This window comes from Melospiza georgiana, chromosome 33, assembly GCF_028018845.1.
Source record: "Melospiza georgiana isolate bMelGeo1 chromosome 33, bMelGeo1.pri, whole genome shotgun sequence".
Taxonomy (NCBI): Eukaryota; Metazoa; Chordata; class Aves; order Passeriformes; family Passerellidae; genus Melospiza; species Melospiza georgiana.
In genome coordinates, this window is record NC_080462.1 from 1,607,611 (window position 1) to 1,628,322 (window position 20,712).

The 20,712-nt window shown below is 56.2% G+C and overlaps 1 protein-coding gene across 1 annotated transcript; it reads left to right on the forward strand.

The window, feature by feature from the left end:
• The first annotated feature begins 5,343 nt into the window (after window positions 1-5,343).
• Window positions 5,344-8,246, forward strand: TAGLN2 (transgelin 2). The gene is made up of 5 exons (XM_058042906.1): window positions 5,344-5,404; window positions 7,123-7,332; window positions 7,413-7,587; window positions 7,665-7,767; window positions 7,850-8,246. The coding sequence occupies exons 2-5, from the start codon at window positions 7,141-7,143 to the stop codon at window positions 7,989-7,991; spliced, it is 612 nt and encodes a 203-aa protein (XP_057898889.1). The 5' UTR covers window positions 5,344-5,404; window positions 7,123-7,140; the 3' UTR covers window positions 7,992-8,246.
• The last annotated feature ends 12,466 nt before the right edge of the window (window positions 8,247-20,712 follow it).

Here is a 20,712-nt window from a genome sequence, read left to right on the forward strand (position 1 = left end):
CGCGTGGGCTCCGGCGCGGGTCGCGTCGGGTCACGGATGTTGGTGACCCCCCCCCCCGTCCGCACGTGTCCCTTTGTCCCCCTGCCACACCCGCCCCGTGTCCCCCCATGTCCCCTTGCCACACCCACCCCTTGTCCCCCCATTATGTCCCTCCATGTCCCCTCGTGTCCCCCTGCCACACCCACCCCATGTCCCCACATTATGTCCCTCCGTGTCCCCCTGAAATGCCCTCTCATGTCCCCCCATGTCCCCCTGTTATGTCCCCTTGTGTCCCCCCTGCCACACCCACCCCATGTCCCCTCGTGTCCCCCTGCCACACCCACCCCATGTCCCCACATTATGTCCCTCCACGTCCCCCTGAAATGCCCTCTCATGTCCCCTCATGTCCCCCTGCCACGCCCCCTCCATGTCCCCTCGTGTCCCCCTGCCACACCCACGCTATGTCCCCCCATGTCCCCTTTGTCCCCTGCCACACCCACCCATGTCCCCCCATTATGTTCCTCCTGTGTCCCCTGCCATGCCCACCCCATGTCCCCCCCCATGTCACCCATCTCTTCCTCCTGTGTCCCCCTGCCACACCCACCCCATGTTCCCCCATTATGTCCCTCCATGTCCCCCTGAAATGCCCTCTCATGTCCCCTCGTGTCCCCCTGCCACACCCACCCCATGTCCTCTTGTGTCCCCCTGCCATGTTCCCCCATGTCCCCCTATGTCCCCTTGTGTTCCCCTGCCACACCCCCCATGTCCCCCCATTAGTTCCTCCATGTCCCCCTGAAATGCCCTCTCATGTCCCCTCGTGTCCCCCTGCCACTCCCCCCATGCCCCCCCATGTCCCCCTGCCATGTTCCCCCATGTCCCCCTATGTCCCCTTGTGTTCCCCTGCCACACCCCCCATGTCCCCCCATTAGTTCCTCCATGTCCCCCTGAAATGCCCTCTCATGTCCCCTCGTGTCCCCCTGCCACTCCCCCCATGCCCCCCCATGTCCCCCTGCCACGCCCCCTCCATGTCCCCTCGTGTCCCCCTGCCACACCCACGCTATGTCCCCCCATGTCCCCTTTGTCCCCTGCCACACCCACCCATGTCCCCCATTATGTTCCTCCCGTGTCCCCTGCCACGCCCCCTCCATGTCCCCTTTGTCCCCTGCCACACCCACCCATGTCCCCCATTAGCTCCTCCCGTGTCCCCTTGCCCCGCCCACCTCATGTCCCCCCATATTCCCCTCGTGTCCCCCAGTCACACCCACCCCTGTCCCTCAGGGTCCCCCCATCATGTCCCCTGCCATGTCCCCCCCGTGTCCCCCTGCCTGCTGCCCGTTGTCCCCCTGCTCTGCCCGTGTGTGCCCCTCATCCTGCCCTGTGTCCCTGAGTGTGTCCCCAAGGTCCCCTCCCCTGTGCCCTTTGGGTGTCCCCAAATCACCCCCTGTGTCCCCGGGCTGTGCCCCAGTGTGCCAAGCTCCCTTGGCACAGTCTGTGTCACCCTGGGCCACCCCTCGGTGAGTCCTGTCTTTGTGTCACCCCTCAATCTCTTCCTTTGTCACCCCTAGGTCCTGTCCCCGTGTCACCCCTAACCCCACCCCTGTTCCTGCACCTCTCTGTCCCCCCCATGTCAGCCCAGCCCCATGGGTCACCCATTTGTCACTCCCTGCCCTGCGTGTCCCCCACCCGTGTCCCCAAAGCCACAGGAAACGCCACCCAAAGTCCCCAGGGGACACCCACAGCCCTTAGAGGGTTAAAGCCACCCCACCCTGTGGCACCCATGGGTGCGGGAGGGACCCAGGGAGGGCAGGGGGACACTTCTGGGCTGGTCCACAGTGTGACAGTGCCATCCCAGCCGGGCTCTGGTGACACCAGAGTGTGACAGTGCCATCCCTGCCGGGCTCTGGTGGCACCAGAGTGTGACAGTGCCATCCCAGCTGGGCTCTGGTGGCACCAGAGAGCGAGAGTGTCATCACAGCTGAGCTCTGGAGTGTGACAGTGCCATCCCAGCCGGGCTCTGGTGACACCAGAGTGTGACAGTGCCATCCCAGACAAGCTGTGGTGGCACCACAGAGTGACAGTGCCATCCCTGCTGAGCTCTGGAGTGTGACAGTGCCATCCCACCCGAGCCCTGGTGGCAGAACAGAGTGACATGCCATCCCAGCCGAGCTCTGGAATGTGACAGTGCCATCCCAGACAAGCTGTGGTGGCACCACAGAGTGACAGTGCCATCCCTGCTGAGCTCTGGAGTGTGACAGTGCCATCCCAGACGAGCTGTGGTGACACCAGAAAGTGACAGTGCCATCCCAGACAAGCTGTGGTAGCACCAGAGAGTCACAATGCCATCCCAGCCGAGCTCTGGAGTGTGACAGTGCCATCCTAGCCAAGCTGTGGTGGCACCAGAGAGTGTCAGTGCCATCCCAGACAAGCTCTGGAGTGTGACAGTGCCATCCCAGACAAGCTGTGGTGGCACCACAGTGTGACAGTGCTATCCCTGCTGAGCTCTGGAGTGTGACAGTGCCATCCCAGCTGGGCTATGGTGACACCAGAGTGTGACAGTGCCATCCCAGCCAAGCCCTGGTGGCAGAACAGAGTGACAGTGCCATCCCAGCCGAGCTCTGGAGTGTAACAGTGCCATCCCAGCTGAGCTCTGGAGTGTGACAGTGCCATCCTAGCCAAGCTGTGGTGACACCAGAAAGTGACAGTGCCATCCCAGCCGAGCTGTGGTGACACCAGAAAGTGACAGTGCCATCACAGCCGAGCTCTGGAGTGTGACAGTGCCATCCCAGACAAGCTGTGGTGGCACCACAGAGTGTCAGTGCCATCCCAGCTGAGCTCTGGAGTGTGACAGTGCCATCCTAGCCAAGCTGTGGTGGCACCAGAGAGTGACAGTGCCATCCCAGACAAGCTGTGGTGGCACCAGAGAGTGACAGTGCCATCCCAGCCGAGCTCTGGAGTGTGACAGTGCCATCCCAGCCAAGCTGTGGTGACACCAGAGAGTGACAGTGCCATCCCAGCCGAGCTCTGGTGACACCAGAAAGTGACAGTGCCATCCCAGCCAAGCTCTGGAGTGTGACAGTGCCATCCCAGCCAAGCTCTGGAGTGTGACAGTGCCATCCCAGACAAGCTGTGGTGGCACCAGAGAGTGACAGTGCCATCCCAGCCAAGCTCTGGAGTGTGGCAGTGCCATCCCTGCTGAGCTCTGGTGGCACCACAGCGTGACAGTGCCATCCCAGCTGAGCTGTGGTGACACCAGAAAGTGACAGTGCCATCCCAGCCAAGCTCTGGTGACACCAGAGAGTGACAGTGCCATCCCAGCTGAGCTCTGGAGTGTGACAGTGCCATCCCAGCTGAGCTCTGGTGGCACCACAGCGTGACAGTGCCATGCCAGTGGTGGCCCCCCAGCCGAGGCGGGCACGGCGGGTGCTGAGCTGGGTGCTGAGGGTGGGTGGGGTGACGGGGACACTGCGGCGGTGGCCCTGTCACCGTTGTGGAGGCGGCCGGTGGCCTCGCGCCCGGGCTCTGTTTGTTGTTTTGGTGGCGCTCGCCATGGAGACGGGAGCGGTGCCAGCGCCACCGGGGACACTGCGGCTGCTCCCGAGGCCACGTCCCCTCCCCGAGCCTCCGCTGTCCCCCTGCCACCACAGCCAGGCCCTGCTTGTCCCCATCATCGTCACAGCAGGGTCCTGGCACCCACCAGTGCCACTGTGGGGAGTGTCCCCATCGCTGCCACCATCAGAGGTTTTGTCACCATGGTCCCCACCTAAATCTTCAGGGGGTTGTGCCCAGCCTGTCCCCATGATGGTCACTGTGTCCCTGCTACTGCAGCCATGCTGTCCCCACTGTCCCTGTGTCCCCCCTGTCCCCAGTGCATCCATGTCAGCCACCACAGCCACACTGTCCCCACAGAGCCCTGTCACACTGTGTCACTACAGCAGCCACCCCATTGTCACCTCAGCCACCACAGCCACCCTGTGTGGCACTGCCACCACAGCCACACTGTCCCCACACAGCCCTGTCACACTGTGTCACTACAGCAGCCACCCCATCGTCACCTCAGCCACCACTGCCACACTGTCCCCACACAGCCCTGTCACACTGTGTCACTACAGCAGCCACCCCATCGTCACCTCAGCCACCACAGCCACACTGTCCCACTGTCCCCTCCACTGTCACACTGTGTCACCACAGCAGCCACCCCATTGTCACCTCAGCCACCACAGCCACCGCAGTGTGTGACACTGATCGCCGCAGTGACCCCGTCCTGACCTCTGCCACCACAGCCACTCTGTCCTTGTCACAATCCCTGCCACCGTGGTCACCCTGTCCCCAGCACAGCCACTCCGTCCTCACGTTGGCCACCAGAGCCACCCTGTCCCCATGCAGCCCCCGTGTCCCTCTGCCACCACAGCCACTCTGTCACCACCATAATCACCCTGTCCCCACCATGACCGCCCTGTCCCCACCATGACCACCATGTCCCCACCATGGCCACTCTGTCCCCACCACTGCCACCCTGTCCCCTTCCTGACCATCCTGTCCCCGCCATGACCACTCTGTCCCCACAATGACCATGTCCCCACCATGATCACTCTGTCCCCACCATAATCACCCTGTCCCCTTCCTGACCGCCCTGTCCCCACCATGACCACTCTGTCCCCACCATGATCACCCTGTCCCCACCATGGCCACCCTGTCCCCACCACAGCCACTCTGTCACCACCATGGCCACTCTGTCCCCACCATAATCACCCTGTCTCCTTCTTGACCGCCCTGTCCCCACCATGACAACCCTGTCCCCACCACGGCCACCCTGTCCCCTTCCTGACCGTGCTGTCCCCACCACGGCCACCCTGTCCCCTTCCTGACCGCCCTGTCCCCACCACGGCCACACTGTCCCCACCATGATCACCCTGTCCATGATCACCCTGTCCCCACCATGACTACCATGTCCCCATCATGACCACCCTGTCCCCACCAGAGCCACCATGTCCCCACCACGGCCACACTGTCCCCTTCCTGACCACCCTGTCCCCATGTCCCCACCGTGACCACCATGTCCCCACCATGACCACTCTGTCCCCACCATGACAACCCTGTCCCCACCACGGCCACACTGTCCCCTTCCTGACTGCCCTGTCCCCACCATGACCACCCTGTCCCCACCATGACCACTCTGTCCCCACCATGACCATCCTGTCCCCCCCACGGCCACCCTGTCACGCTGTCCCCGTGCCCCCCCCCGTGTCCCCGTGGCGGGGCGGGGCTGCCCCGGGGCGCGGCGCGGGCTCGGTCCCAGCCCCGGCCCTGGCGGATCCCGCCCCGGGGGCGGGCGGTGCCGGGCGGTGCCGGTGACATCAGCCGTGAAAAGGGCGCGGGCGGCGGCATCCGGCACTGCCGCCCCGGGAGCGCGGGACCGGCGCCGCAGGTAGGGAGGGGCTGGCACCGGGCACCGGGCACCGGGCGCAGGTGGGCACGTGATGGATGGGGACGGCACCGGGAGCGGCGCGGGCAGCGGCAGGGGGATGCGCACCGGGAGAACGAAAGAGGCGGAGATGGGCACCGGCCGCTCGGTGCTCGGGGCGCGCCCGGTGTCCCCCGGGGTGTCCCCGCTGCCCGTCCCGGTAGCGGTTGCGGCCGGACCGCGCCCGCGGAGCCGCCGGGACACGCGGCCGCGCCCGGGAAACGGGACCGGGGTGCGGCTTCCGGCCCCGCCGTGCCGGGAGCCCCGGGGCGCGCCCGTCGGGCTGGCTCCGGTCCCCTCCCCGCCACCCCCGTGTCCCCCCGGTGTCCCCTCCCGCTGCTCCCGGGGGGCTCTGGGCACCCCAGGGTGCTCCATCCCTGGGCGCGGCCGCTCCCTGCTGTCCCCGGGGTGTGTCGGGGTCCCCAGGGTGGCCCCGTGCGGGTTGGGGTCCCCTCCCTGTTGGCACTGGAGGGTCTTGGGGGGTCCCCAGCGTGGCTCGGTGCCAGCGGGGCTGGGTACAGCGCGTTCCCTGCCAGCGCTAGGAGGGAGCTCGGGGTGCCCAGGCTGTCCCTGGGGACCCCCGGGTGGCTGCCCCATAACCGGGACCCTCTGTGCCCCCACGGTGGCCGGAGGGTCCCCAGCCCGGCCGGCTTGGGCGCAGTTTCTCCCCCCGCGGAGTCCGGAGGTCGCCGGGGCAGCGGGGCTGGGTGCGGGTGTGTCCCCATCCCGCCTGGGCAAGCTCCGGCTGGGTCGGGAAATGATCCCAGTTCCAGCTCCTCTTTGTTTCCCAACGCCTTGGCCCCCGGCCGGCCGCTCCCCACGCCGCTCCCCGCGGGGTCCCCGTGCCCGGCGCCTGGCACCGGAGACCCCCACGGTGCCCCAAAGCTTTGGCTCCGGGGGCACACCCAGCTGCGCTCGGTTTTCCTTCGCGTCCTGGGGCTGCTCCTGGTGATGGGACCCCCGAGCTGGGTGTGTGGCAGGGGTGAGCTCAGCCTGGCACCCCCGATGTGGGCTGGGCAGCAACTGCCACATGTGCCCGGCTGGCACAGGGACGCCGGGCACGCAGAGCTGCCTGCATGTGTTCTGGCTTCTCGGTGCCCGCCAAATGTCAGCGGCGCAGGACAGGGCGTGGGGGCAATGAAGGGGTGGGCAGCCTCATGTGCCCACTACGGCACTGGTGGGCAGAGGGCACAGAGAGACCCCGGGGGCTTGGGCAGGATGGGCAGGGCCGCTCCGCTCATGTTCCCCGTGGGCATTATCTCCAGCATGGGTGGCACCGCTCCAGCGGCACCTTGGCACGGCACCTGGCCAGGGTGGGGTCCGGCTGCCCCGCCGGGGTGGGGACACCGCCGCCATCAGCCCTGGCCCCACGCTCCTGTGCCAGTCCCGGATCTGGCACCGGGCCCGAGCAAACGGGCGAGATCTGCAAACAAGCTCCGACCGGCCCCCGGTGCCTGCCAAGCCCGTGCGGGGCCGGGCCGCGGCATGGGGATGCTCAGGGTGGCACAGAGGGTGCTGCCCACCCTGCTGGCCCTTGGGTGGGCACAGAGCCAGCGCCTGCGCCCGGCCAGCCGGGCAGGAAGAGGGCAGAGCCTGGGCAGCTTCTGGCATGGGTGATAAGGCTCCACACCAGGATGGGGCTCACGGGGTGGGTGAGCCACTGACGGGTGCCATCCCCGCAGACCCCCCTGCCCGTCAGCATGGCAAACCGGGGCCCCTCGTACGGGCTGAGCCGGGAGGTGCAGCAGAAGATCGACCGGCAGTACGACCCCGAGCTGGAGCAGGTGCTGGTGCGCTGGATCCTGGCGCAGTGCGGCGGCGACGGCGGCAGCGCGGTGGCACAGCCGGCGCCCGGCAGGGACGGCTTCCAGCAGTGGCTGAAGGATGGCACAGTGAGTACCCCTGGGGACAGCAGGGAGTGACCGTGACACACACCTGAGCCTAACCCTGTCCCTGTCCCTGTCCCTTTCAGGTGCTGTGCCGGCTCATCAACAGCCTCCACCCGCGGGGACAGGCGCCCGTGGCCAAGATCCAGGCGTCGGCCATGGCCTTCAAGCAGATGGAGCAGATCTCGCAGTTCCTGCAGGCGGCCGAGCGCTACGGCATCGCCGCCACCGACATCTTCCAGACCGTGGATCTCTGGGAGGGTGAGTGACCCGGAGGTTGAGGGGTGGGGATGGGGATGGAGATGGAGACAGAGCTGAGCCTGCTGTGGATCCTCCAGGGAAGAACATGGCGTGCGTGCAGAGGACCCTGATGAACCTGGGCAGCCTGGCCGTGGCCAAGGGTGATGGGCTATTCGTGGGAGACCCCAACTGGTTCCCCAAGTAGGTGCTGGGGGGTGCTGGAGGGGAAGGAGGCCGGGCTGGGGGGGTCCTTTGGGGGCGCTGACACCCGCTGTGCCCGCAGGAAGTCGCAGGAGAACCGGCGCGTCTTCTCCGAGGACAAGCTGAAGGAGGGGCAGAGCGTCATCGGGCTGCAGATGGGCACCAACCGGGGCGCCTCGCAGGCTGGCATGACGGGCTACGGGATGCCCCGCCAGATCCTCTGAGCCCCTCCGGACCCCCCCCAGGCCTCTGCGTGCCAGGGGGTCCCCCCCAATACTGCCTTAACCCCCGCCTTGGACCAGCCGGGTGCCCCCCGGCCCCAGTTTTGTCAGGACCAAAGTAATTTTTTATTATTATTATTTGGCTGGGTGGGTGCTGCGCCCACCCCACCGCCCCGCAGTGCCTTGGGGGCTGCTGGAGGGCCCCCCCCAGCGTGTTGGGGAGCAACCCCTGTGCCCCAATAAACGGATCCACTTCTTTCCAGGCTTGGATGGTCGTGATTTGGGGCTGGGGGAGGGCAGGGGGGTCCTGCTGGTTTACAAGGGGGGGGATCCAGGTTTGGGGGTGCAGAGACCCCATGGCCGCGTGGAGGGGCGGGGCCACGACAAAGGGGGCGGGGTCAGCAGGGACTGGGCGGGGCAAGAGCAAAGGGGGCGGGGCTAAGTTGTCGCTGTATCGCAGCGCCCCCTGCTGGCCGGGAGCGCTCCTTGCATCGCCCTCTGCTGGCCGCGGTTATAACTGCACCAAATATGAAAAACCAGATTTTTTCCCCCTCTGAGCAGATTTTTTTCCCCTCTGGATTTGTGTTGTTTGTTCTGTTTCTTTTCTACTACAGAGCCGCTATTCCCTTTTCTACCTTTCCCCCCGTATTTTTGAAGTTCTAATAATTTGGAGCACGGGGTCTTCTTTTCCGTTCCTGCCCTCCTTGGCAGGTATTTGTCTCTCAAAGCAAGACACAGAGGATGGAAAGAATTCTATTCCCATTTCTTGGGGGCAGTTGAGAGGTGGCCACCAGGAGTCCAAAGGTAGCCAAAGCCATTTTGTTTGGGAGCAATCCTCGGATGTTTGTTATTGATAACGAAGGACTGGGCCAATGAGTGAATCTCACCGGCTGTGGCTTGATCCAAATGACCTAAAACCTTCAGAACACAAAATAAATATGAAAGATGGAAAATTCCTGGGTCTTGCCTCCAGTGCCAGGTCAAGGAATGGACAAAGTCAGCACAGGAGGAGATAAAACCTGCCCGGGTGAAGGTTTGGCCAAAGGATGAGGCAGAGTTTGGGTGTTGACCTTAAACCAGTAAAATTACAATTAAATGGGTTCTCCTAACTAATTTAATCCCCAAAAATATGGGGAAAAGAGGCATTTCCCTTAATTTAAATCACTCAAATGATGGGGAAAGGGGGATTTTCTCAATTTAAACCCTTAATAAGGGAAGGCAACAGGGTTTCCCCCTCACTTTAAATCTTGAGATGAGGGAAATAGGGAGTTACCCGAAATTCAAACCCAAAAAATGCCATCGCCAAAGGATGTGATGATGACGATGATAGAACCGAAAAAAATCGAAGTAAAGCATCCAAAATAAGCACTGTAATTCAGAATATCAAACAGCAGGTGGCAATGCTACTCCACGGAAAAACATAAAAGACAAAACATTCTGAATGACTCTGAAAAACAGAGTTTACTCCTTAGAATTTTAAAAGTTTAATGATAGGAGAAAAAAAGGACAATAATTCCAGCGCTGGGGTGGTTTTACGGAACTGCAAAAGAGCACCCAAAAAGCTCAAAATAATTTTCCCTATATAGAGTAAAATTGCTGGGATTACATGCCATCGGTGCATGGCCTTACACTGTTTTTTTTAGTTACACAGAAGTCTTTTCACATTTTATTTTCTATATAATATATATTATAGTGTTATTTATAATATATATTATACATTATATAATATGTTGTATATATTATGCATATATAATATGTTATACATATTATACATTATATATATAAGATATATATAATATAATATATATAATATAATATATATAATATAATATAATATAATATAATATAATATAATATAATATAATATAATATAATATAATATAATATAATATAATATAATATAGTATAGTATATTATAGAATAGTATACAATATGTCGTATGTATTATATATAATATAATATATTGTATATATCATGCATTCTGTATTATAAATTATATGTGATATATGATTTAATATATATTACATTATTCTGTATAATATAATATATTATTCTGTATGTATAATGTATAATATATTATTATACATTATAATATATAATTGTATATTATATTATATATATAAATGCCATAAAAATCCACCCCAAATCAACTCCAAATCCCCAAAATCACTCCTAATCGCCCCAAAAGCACAAGGGATCGGTGCTGCGATCCCCCGCGGCCCCCCATAACCACAAGTGCCCTTACGGACTCCCCCGGGTTTGGGGGTGTTGGATGAAGCAAATAAAGAACTGAACCCCAAATTGCTGCCTGTGCCTGGGGAGGGTGGGACCCAATTTGGTGTCACAGTGTCCTCCCTTCATCCCCCAGGATATACGGGCTGGGGGAGTCTGGTACCCCCTAATTTTGGGTCTGGGGGGGTTTCTGCTCTGTTCCCAGGCTCGGGGAGGGGGTGACCCCGCTGTACCCCCAGAGCCGCCCCCATTTCTGAGCCCCTCCATGCTCGCCCGCCCCATTCCCCTCACAGCACAGGCCACGCCCCTTCCACAGGCCGCGCCCCTTTCCCCGCCCTACACTCTTGCGCTGCTCTCCGGGATTTGTAGTCCCAGCCTCCCTCAACCCCCCATACTTCATAACCCGGCGCCTCCATTTCCCAGCACTCTCTGCGCAGCGCCCGCACAGACCGCTGGGAGTTGTAGTCCAGACACCCAGGACACCCTGCTGTTGGCGCGGCCTGCTGAACTACAGATCCCGGCGTGCCGCGCAAAGGGCACCTCGCTGGAGTGGTCCCTTTAAAGGGCTCAAAACTTTGAAGGGTATAAAAAAATCTTTATTCACTGAGTCAAAAATAAAATAATAGGAAAATCAGAATAAACCTTTGGAATGCTTATCCGCCCCACACACCCTCATTTCTTTCCCACTGATAACGTGAAGAGACCAAACCTGGGACTTTCAGTTTCTTCAGCTCCCTTGGGGAGAGGAGTCTCCCTCGTCATGGAGGCTTCCCCTCAAATGTGGTGGTTTTGCATGGGAGGCACTCACTGAAGTGATGCTAAGACAAAGCTGATAGGCCTCTGGGGACACCCATGTAAAGAAAACCAAAAAAATCACGGGAAATCTCTTTTTGGTTAGCAAAGAGGTAACAGGGCTGGGCTGTGTGGCCCCTCCATCTCTCAGGCAGAGGAGGCTCAGCTGAGCATCTGCAGGCCCCAGGCTGTCACGGATGAGATGGACACACAACACACACACACTTGTGCAAACACAGTAACAGTACCTCCTTTATTATTATAAATTGCTCTTAAGTTTTGTACCCCTAAAAAGTATTTATATGAAAACAGCGCATCACATTCAGAAAGCAAGAGCTTTCTGCTGCTTACTGCTGCTCATTAAGGCACATATCCTCTCACTTCAAATATCCTCTCACTTCAAATATCCCTTTTGTGTTAATACTATCAGTTTCTGTGCTAACGGCCTTGATTCTTCCTTGCTACGATAAACTCATATTTTATCAATTTAGTCTTCTCCTGAGTTGTTTGGCCTGTAAACCAGGCTGAGGTATCACCTCTCTCAGTATTTCCATCCTCCCTCCAGAGAGGGAAGAAGGACAAAATTCTGGTGTGTAGAGGAGCACCATGAAGACACCGAGGTCAGTGAAGAGGAATCCCAGATGGGAGGGGTGAGGAGATGCCTTTAATTTTAGGCTGAAATCCTAAGATAAAGAGAACCTTTGCTCTTGAACAGCTCATCTTTCTGACAGTACCTCATAAATTGACATGGCCCATGAACACAGCTTGTGGAAAATGAGGGGAATGGAATGGAGAGAGCCACAAGAGAACTGTTTTCTTGTGGAGAAGTCTCCATAGCATTAACAAGAGGGACTTCTCTCCCTAAGTGAAATGAAGCAGGACATTTCTAGAGGTCATAAACTGACTGAAATTTTAGGTATTGTCACTTTGGATTGTCAGTAGGAAAAGAAAAGTTGTAGGGGGAAGGGGAATGTTCTGAAGTTTTTAATTCTTAGTGTTCCCTCTTTTTTTATACTGTTCTATAAATATCAAAATAAACCATAAAAATATAAAGAAAACAATAGAATAATAAATAAATAAATAATATACTTTTTTTTTTAAATACTGTTATTAAGTTTTGAGCCCGCTTTGCCATTCCCTGATCCTATCTCACAACAAGTAAAGGGTAATTACGTTCCAGTGTGTGGTATTCACATTCTCTGAACAGAGAGAGACAAAATTCTCTCTCCTCCCAGGATTTCTCCTGAGGAAGGGAGTGAGAAAGCTCTGAGAGAGAAGAGAAAACAACTCTTGTCTCTACTTGCTGCTCTTGTTGTTTGGCACATATGGAATATATTATGGAGATTGTTTACTGAGACTGATTTGTTAATTGGGTCTCTGGTGATGGTTATTTGGATTGATTGACAAATTGGGTCAAAACTGTGTCGTGACTGACTGGTCATGGGTTTTTCTAGTTAGTGTGTGGTATTAGTAATACAGTATAGTGTCATATAGAATAGCTTAATAAAGTATTTTATTCAGCCTTCTGAAATCAGGGACTTAGTGCACATTATTCCCACAAGGGGGTTCGTGCTGCCACTAGTGATTAGCAGCAGCTAATCACTAAATCCATTACACTAATTTCAGTGCATTGACAGAGAAATCCCAAATTAGTGAACCAAATTAGTAAATTTCCCAAATTAAAAAACCCAAATTAGTGAAACCACCACGAAATTGGTGTTTCTGTCCAGTTTCAAGCTACAGCTACCACAGCAAGGAACAGTTCTCACAAAATTGGTGTTTCTGTCCAGTTTCAAACTAAAGCTGCCACAGCAAGGAACAGTTCTCTCGTGGCTGCCCGGAAATCTGGAACCGTGAAATGCTTCCATCTTTTGCAGCCTTCCCACAGCAGCATTCAGGGGCCACGTCAACTTTTTGGGGGGGTATTTTTAAGGATGAGCTATTCTAGCATAAAAATAAAACTTCTTTTAATCCATCTCTGGGATCACAGGGAAATATTTTTCACCTTTCTCATCCCTCTCTGTTCAAATTTCTCCTTGGATCACAGCTACTGCAACATCTGCTTATTTCAATACTGATGCTTCTCATGGCTTTGGTTAGAATGCTACATAATCCCATGAATTACAGGGAAAAAACAAAGTTTGATATATCAAGTATATCTTCACCATTGCCTTACAGAATGTGACTAAGGCATCTCCCCTCCCATCTAGAATTTGACTCCTTCCTTACTGACCTCAGTGTCCCACGTTATTTTCTTTATGTGTTTTCACCTTTGTCCCTTTTCCTCATCTGGGAGAGAATTGGTGTTTGTAGGTTTGTTTGTTCTAAAGCTTTATCAACAGTATTTGTAGTGTTGTATAGCACCAAAGGGTTGATCTGCTCCATCAGACAGACTCCTCAGCCTGTGTGTCCATGTCCCCAGCAGCACCGTGTGAGTCGTCCTGGCTGCCAACGCTGGCCCAGCACCTTCCCCTCATCCAGGTCACTGGTAAAAACAAAACAAAACAACCTGCTTTTGCTGCTTTTGCCCTTCTGTGTGCAGCACACCTGGCTAAAAGCAGCGAAGCGAAGTCCAGTGCAGGGCAGGCTGAGAGAACCCAGCCCTGAGGATTCTGGAGCTGCCCCCAGTGCTGGCCATGAGGCTGCTCCTGGTGTTGGGACACTCCTGGTGGCATTGGGACACTCCTGGTGGCTGCTCATGGCGTTGGGACACTGCTGGTGGAAGGCCCAGCTGAGGCAGAAACCTCAGCCCAGCCCCACACCAACCTGGCTCTGTGGGGCAGGCCAGTAACCGGTCCCCAGGCCAGAGGAAAGAGAGTTTTGCTTGGGCTTTGTTGGTTTTTAAAAAAATCTGATTTTCTACAGAGGCTGTTCAGCTCCTTTCAGTGGTTTCAATCACACACCCAGCCAGGTGATTGTCTCTGCCTCACAGGGAACCAACCCCAGAGCCCCTGGGCTCTCCCCCAACTAAAAACCCAACAATGTGTTAAACCATGAAGGGAGATGAGACAGAGTCAGGAGAACCCCAAATCAGCACCAAATCCACCCCAAATCAGCCTCAGATCTTCCCCAAACCACCCCCATCCTGGCTCTGCTACCCCTCCCAGGTCCCACCTCCTGCTGCCCAGGTTTCCAGGGATGTTTTTCCAGGCTCACCTTTATATTTACAGTGGACCATGAGCGAAATCGATACAATCAAAACAAGCGCACAAATTCCAATCACAGTTATGACCATGATCCAGACTGAGTTGCCGGAGTGGACACCTGCAAAAGAGAAGATCCAGCTACAACAACCCAAAATAAATCCTGTTCCTCCAGGCATTGGGCAGAGGGAATTTGGCATCAAATCCCACCCTGATCCCTCATTCCAGGGGATCTCACTCCAAGCCAGGGCAGAGGCGGCGGCGGGCGAGTGACTTGGCAGAGGCAGCAGCAGGAGAATCCCAGAATCCCCAAATTCCCAAACCCCAGAATCTCACAGTTGTTGGGTGAGAAAGGAACTCTGGAGATCCCCCAGCTCTGCCAGGACAGTGTCACCCAGAGCAGGGGACACGGCCAGGTGGGTTTGGGGTGGCTCCAGAGGGGACACTCCATGGGAAGAGGTTCTCAAACAGAGGAGGAACTTCCTGGGGTTGGGTTTGTGGCCACCACTCCTTGTCCCATCCCTGGCACCTCTGGGAAGAGCCTGGAGATTCTTTGAGAGGAGCTGGAGGGTGCTGGGCTCGGGCACCCCAATTCCCCTCCCTGGCCGGGCATGGAAAAGCTGCCCCAGGCACTCGGGGACACTTGGGGACAATTGGGAACATTTGGGGACACTCGGGAGCTCAGCTGAACATGGACAGGGGTGGCAGCTCACTGGGGCTGGGAGGGTCTGTGGTGATTGCTGGTGAGGAGAGAGAAAGGGACACGGGTCAGAGCTTCCCTCTGCATCTGAGCCACCGCTCCAGGGAGAGCCAGAGCCTGGAGAGTGGGATCAGCCCAACCCCAAATCCCAATGTTCCCATGGCTCTCAAAGGAATCTGGATCAGCCCAGCCCAACTCCAAATCCCAGCTTTTCCTGCTCTCAGGGGATCGGGATCAGCACACCCCACCTTTCCCCCGCCTGTCCCTGGCTCTCACCTGCGCAGAGCATCTCGGAGATGGTGTCAGTGAAGCTCCCGCTGCTGATGTGGTTCTGTGTCATGTACATCAGCATCATGGGCTTATTCTGGGATGATTTCTTCACCTGAGCCCTCAGCTGATCCATGGTGCAGGAGTTGACGTCTAAGCAGTCCTTACTGTCAGCATCTCCGGGCACAGAGCGGCGCAGGGAGCAGCTGCAGCTCCCGTGCAAGAAGTCCTCGGCTTGGCAGGTCAACACGAGCTCTGCAAACTCCTCTGGGGGGCACAGGGGTGTCACAAATCTCTCATTTAGTGTAAATCCCCCCCAGAACAGCACTAAAAGCACCTACTGGGTGCCCAGAGTTTGGAGATGGATTTCTTACCATTGATATTTTCAAAGTCCATCCCGACATCCTTCATCAGCTGATCCATGATGAGCGCGCAGTCATTCTTGCAGGCAGTAAAAGGGGTTTTGAATTCATATTCAGGAAAACAGTGTCGAGCTATGAGTTTCCAAAAACTCTCAGTTGCTGACTTTGCTTCTATGTCGCAGCAGAGGTTCACGGACACGTGCACGGCCTTTGTCACCTCCGTGGTGTCACTGGCAGGGAAGGGAAAGTGGGGAGAGAATTTGGGATGAAGGCGAGGTGGAGGTCAGCTGAAGGGGGGATGAAGGTGGGTTGGAAGCTGGGGTGAAGGAGTGCTGAGCATAGGCTGGAGGTGGGATGAAGGTAGGCTGAAGTTGGGATGAAAGTGGGATGAAGGTGGGATAGAGTTGGGAGCAAGCTGGGATCGAGGTGGGATGAAGGTAGGCTGAAGATAGGATCAAGGTGGGATCAAGATGGGACCAAGCTGGGCTGTAGTGGCTGCACCCAGAGGATGAAGCCCATCAGGCCTGGGGGTGTTTGAGGGCTCACGGGGGGCTCATGGAAGGGTCCCTGGGTGAAGGAAGAGCACGAGGGCACCCCCAGGCCGAGCCCCCTGAGCCTCATGTGCAGCCTTGTGCCAAGGATGGAGCCCGGAGGGGACCTGAGAGGGAAAGGGGAACGAGGAGCTGGAAACAGCCTGGCCCCGGACACTGCCAGGGGTGCGTGGGGCAGCTGCACCACGGCTTCTCCAGGCTGACCACTCCCTGTGGGAAGGGAACTTTGAAACTCTGGACTCACTACAAAAGAGGGGATGGAGAGGGGTTGGGGGATTTGGGGAATTCTCCTTGGCTCTCTAACCTCGCACCAGCTGGAGCTGGCTTGGTGGTCTCGCCTCTTACGCTGCTCGTCTCGTGCATGCCTGGAAGTGACGAGATCCACGCTCACTTTCAGAATTTTAATGGTTTGGTAATAAACTCTGACAAAATACAGCAAAGGACTGAACAGCGGAAAAGCGCAGTCACGGGAATGAAGGAATTTGTGTGCCCGGCCAATTTTCTTGTGGCATGCCAGACCCCTAGCCAAAACTTATTCTTACTTATATTACTCATATATGCATATCCTTACTCAGTGGTGCAGGATACTTTTTTTACTGTTTGTTTTTCAAGATCAGGTGATATTACATCACGCCATGCCCTCCACAGGAGCTGGCTTTATGTCCCTGGCAACCCAGGCTGAGCAGGGGCCTATGGGGATGTTATAGATACATATTACAATATAATACTGGCTTTTTGCAAATGTTAAAATGGGTCTTATATGTGTGATGTTAATGTAACTTTGTTATAAAGATGCAGTTTTTATTTCTGTTGTTAATTAAGCTTAGTGAAACAGATGATTTAAGGATGCTTGTGTTAAAATGCCTGCTTGGATGGGTTAACAGCCAATACAGGCAGTGCAGAGGAACCACATAAAACACCAAGCTCAGCAAAGAGGAATCAAGGCAGAGATAAGGAGGTACCTTTAGTTTTGGGCTGAAATCCTCTTGTAAGCTATGGAGAAAGGCTCTTTCTCCCCTACAGCGCGTGAAGGAATAGGGAGGCAAAAGCGCTCAAATTGCAGATTTCGAGCAAAAGCCACCATGCCAAAGCAAGCAGATGTTAAAGCAGCTGTGATCCCATGAGAAGCTTGAGCAGAGAAGCAGAGAAGAGTGATGAAGATCCAGTGCCCCTGGGAAGATCATTTCAGAGACAGATAATGAAAACCTTTGCCTTTGAACAGCTCACCTGTCAGGCAGTTCCCCAGAAGCTGACATGGCCCATAAGCACAGCAGTGGGAAAAACTTACAGAAAATGAGAGGGCTTTTTTATGGATTTTTCTGGGTGGCTGCTATTCCTGGAGAGAGCCACGAGAGAACCATTTTTTTGTAGAGAAGTCGCCATAACATTAACAAGAGGGACTTCTCTCCCTAAGTGAAATGAAGAAAGGCTATTCTAGAGGTAGTAAAGTGACTGGAAATTTTAAGTTTTGCCTCTTTACATTCTCAGTGGGAAAGAAAAGGTTGTAGAGAGTGGGGCTGGAGAGGGGAAGTTCTAAAAGTTTTGTTCTGATTCTTCTTACTCTTTCTTTTAGTTACTGTTAATAAATTTTTCTTTATACCCTTCTAAACTTTTGAACCTGCTTTACCTTTCTCCTAATCCTGCATCACAACAAAAAACAAATAAGTACTTTCCAATGAGTGCACTAGTGATTGACCAACATTAACCCAGCACAGTAATTGGTGCATTAGCAGAGAAATATGAAATTAGCAAATTAAAACCACTGCAAGAACATCTGGAGCAGAGGCTGGAGCAGATCTCTCCTCTTTAGAGGGTTCCCATGGCCTGGGGAGAGGCCAGGGCATCCTTCCCCTTGGCTGCCCCCCTGTGGCACTCACCCTACACATCCCCACCCTCCCGGGGGTCCCCAAAACCACCCCAAAGCCCCCGTGGGCTCCTTGCCAAGGGGCAAGGAGAGCCTGGCACAAGCAAGGGGGCACGAGGACAGAGCCTGGAGGTGAAAATGGAAAGGAGAAAGTTGGACAGGGCTTGGAAAGGTTCGCTCTGAGCACCAAACTCTGAGCTCAGGGAGCTCCTGGAGCTGCTCCTTGGAGGAGAGTCGTGGAATTCTGGAGAGGTTTGGGCCGGGAGGGAACTTAAAATTATCCCGTTCCACCTCCCAGAACCTTCCAGCGTCCCAGGAGGCTCCACCCTGGCCTTGGTCACTCCAGGGATGGCAAATCCATGGAATAACCTCTGCCAGGAGCTCCTGGGCAGCAGCTGCACAGAGATGGACCCCAGAGAGGCACACAGAGATGGGAACCAGCCCTCTACCAGCAGGTTTCCATGCCAGCCTTGGATCCCAACACAGGGCACAAATCCACCCCGTGGAGCTGCTCTGGTGCTCCCACACAGCCCTCGACCCCAAAAACCCCAAAACCACCCCAAGATCTCGTCCCTATGGGACAAGGAGCACCCGGCACTCACTGGTTTGGAGGATGAACATGAGGATGGTGAGATGAAGGATCCAAAACACGTCCATGGATGTCCAGAAACAGAGAGGATTTGGGGTGCCAGCACCCAAAAATGAGCACCACAAAGAGGAAGAGCACCTGGGTGGTTTTTCAGTGCCTGAGTGGAGGGGAGGTGGCTTTAGACGTGGTGTGTTACAAAAATGGAGCGTCAAGGAGAATCAATTCATGCTCAAACGTAAATTTGAGGTGCTTAAAAAACCCCACTCTGTTTTCAAGGAAAAAGGGGGAAACTCGAGGTGTTTAAAACTGACCCCAACCCTGTTCCCAAGGAAAGATGAGGGTGGCTGCTGGGACCGAGAGTGTCACCATGGCCAGTGTGACAAATGGCTCAGGTGCTCCGTGGGGACCAGCCTGGAGAGCGTTATCCCAGAGAATGTCATGGTGCCCATGGAATTGGTGCCCATGGAATTGGTGCCCATGGAATTGGTGCCCATGGAATTGGGTCTCCAGGGCATCCCTGAGGAGCGAGGCTGAGCCCAAATCATGGAATGGTTTGGGTGGGAAGGGGCCTTAAAGCTCATCCTGTGGGCAGGGACAGCTCCCACCGCCCAGGCTGCTCCAAGCCCTGTCCAGCCTGGCCTTGGGCACTCCCAGGGATGGGGAATGCATGGAATCACCTGGGCCAGGGAAGGATTGATCCCTAAAATCCCATCTAAAGCAGCCCAGGGAATCCTGGAATGGTTTGGGATGGAAAGGAACCTGAAATCCCAAAAATCCCACCCCAGTTCCAAGGTCCTTCCCCTATCCCAGGTGGTTCCAGCCTGGCCTTGGAAACTTCTAGGGATGGAAATCCATGGAATAACTTGGGCCAGGCCCTCACAGGGAACAATTCCACCCCAAACCCAACCCAAATTCCACCCCTGACCCCATTCCCCCTCATCTGGGCACTCATCCCTTGGGAAAATTCTCCCTCCATTTTTCCCGAAGCCCCTTCAGGTCCTGCCAGGCCACAGCGAGGTCCCCCCACAACTTCTCCTCTCTGCTCCCAGATCTCCCTGCCCGGGGGTCGCTGCTGCGGCAATTCGGGAATTGCGGGAAAAGCCGAGGCGGCGAGAGGGGCTCGGAGAGGGGCTGGCTGCGGATTTTGGGGGTTTCTCACCTCGCGATGGCCGGAGCCGCCTTGGTGGTCCTGCCTCTTATGCTGCTCTTCGTACGAGGTCCACAAACCTTCCAAAATTAGAAAGGTCTGGTAAACTGACAAAATACAGCAAAGGACTAAATAAGGGGAAAATACAGAGCTATGGCAAAGGAACGACGTCCGTGCCGCATTCCTCCAGCACCTGCTTGCCTCGGACCTCACCTACGCGCCCTTGGAGGACTGAGACTTGGCGCTATGCCCTCCTCTCAGCCTCCCTTCACTCGTAACCACAGCTCCGGCTGCTCAGTAAAACTCTCTAGGGAGCTCGGTTATAAGGCAGCCCTCTCCAAATTCTTTCTCAAAACTCGGGAGAAAGGCTATTGGATATAACAAAGAAAAAGATGAAGGGATCGGTCTATTTCCACCTAAGAGAGCTGGTGCGGCCGCAGCCGCGCCGAGAGCGGGGCGTGAGCCGGGGCGGGCGGGCTGGCAGGAGCGGGAAAGCGGCCCTTGGCGGTGCCCGAGCGGGTCCGGTCAGCGGGGAGATTACCCTGGGCGGTGGCGGAGCTGCCCGGTCAGCGGGGATGACCCCGGGAGGTGGCGGGAGGCCTGAGGAGCGGCGTGGGGGCGGCGGGGGTGTGCTGCGGTGGGACCACGGCGAGCGGTGGGGGAGCGATGGGCGAGTCGGCGGCTGGGCCGGGGCGTGCAGCTCGTAAGATGGGCTGGGCTGGCGGGAAGAAGCGGCACTGCCCAATCGCCAGCACGGGGTGGCTTGGGGGGCTGGGCTCCATATCCCATAATTGCATTGGAGAGCCGTCAGATAGCCAGAGGCAGGGAGGCAGGTTTCCGGTGCGGTAACTTGCACAGCGGGCGCTGCAGCCGCGATGGGCCTTTTCGGTACCGCAGGTCCAGGAGCAGCAGGAGACGGCGAAGACACAGCAGCGACGGGCGCAGGCGGGATTTCGGCCATTGCCGGCGCTGAGTCAGTGGTGCGGAGGGGGACCGGGGGGCTGGAAGAAGGGGAGGCGCCCGACCTTGCCGGAGCTGGCCGGTAATGGCGGCCATGGCTGCGACCCGAAGCTGGTT

What these genes read in the sequence shown, in the direction of transcription:
- TAGLN2 (XM_058042906.1), top strand. Translation starts at nt 7,141, where the DNA reads ATGGCAAACCGGGGCCCCTCGTACGGGCTGAGCCGGGAGGTGCAGCAG. An exon ending in AGTGGCTGAAGGATGGCACA is followed by an intron (nt 7,333 to 7,412) that starts GTGAGTACCCCT and finishes TGTCCCTTTCAG; the next exon opens with GTGCTGTGCCGGCTCATCAA. An exon ending in GACCCCAACTGGTTCCCCAA is followed by an intron (nt 7,768 to 7,849) that starts GTAGGTGCTGGG and finishes CTGTGCCCGCAG; the next exon opens with GAAGTCGCAGGAGAACCGGC.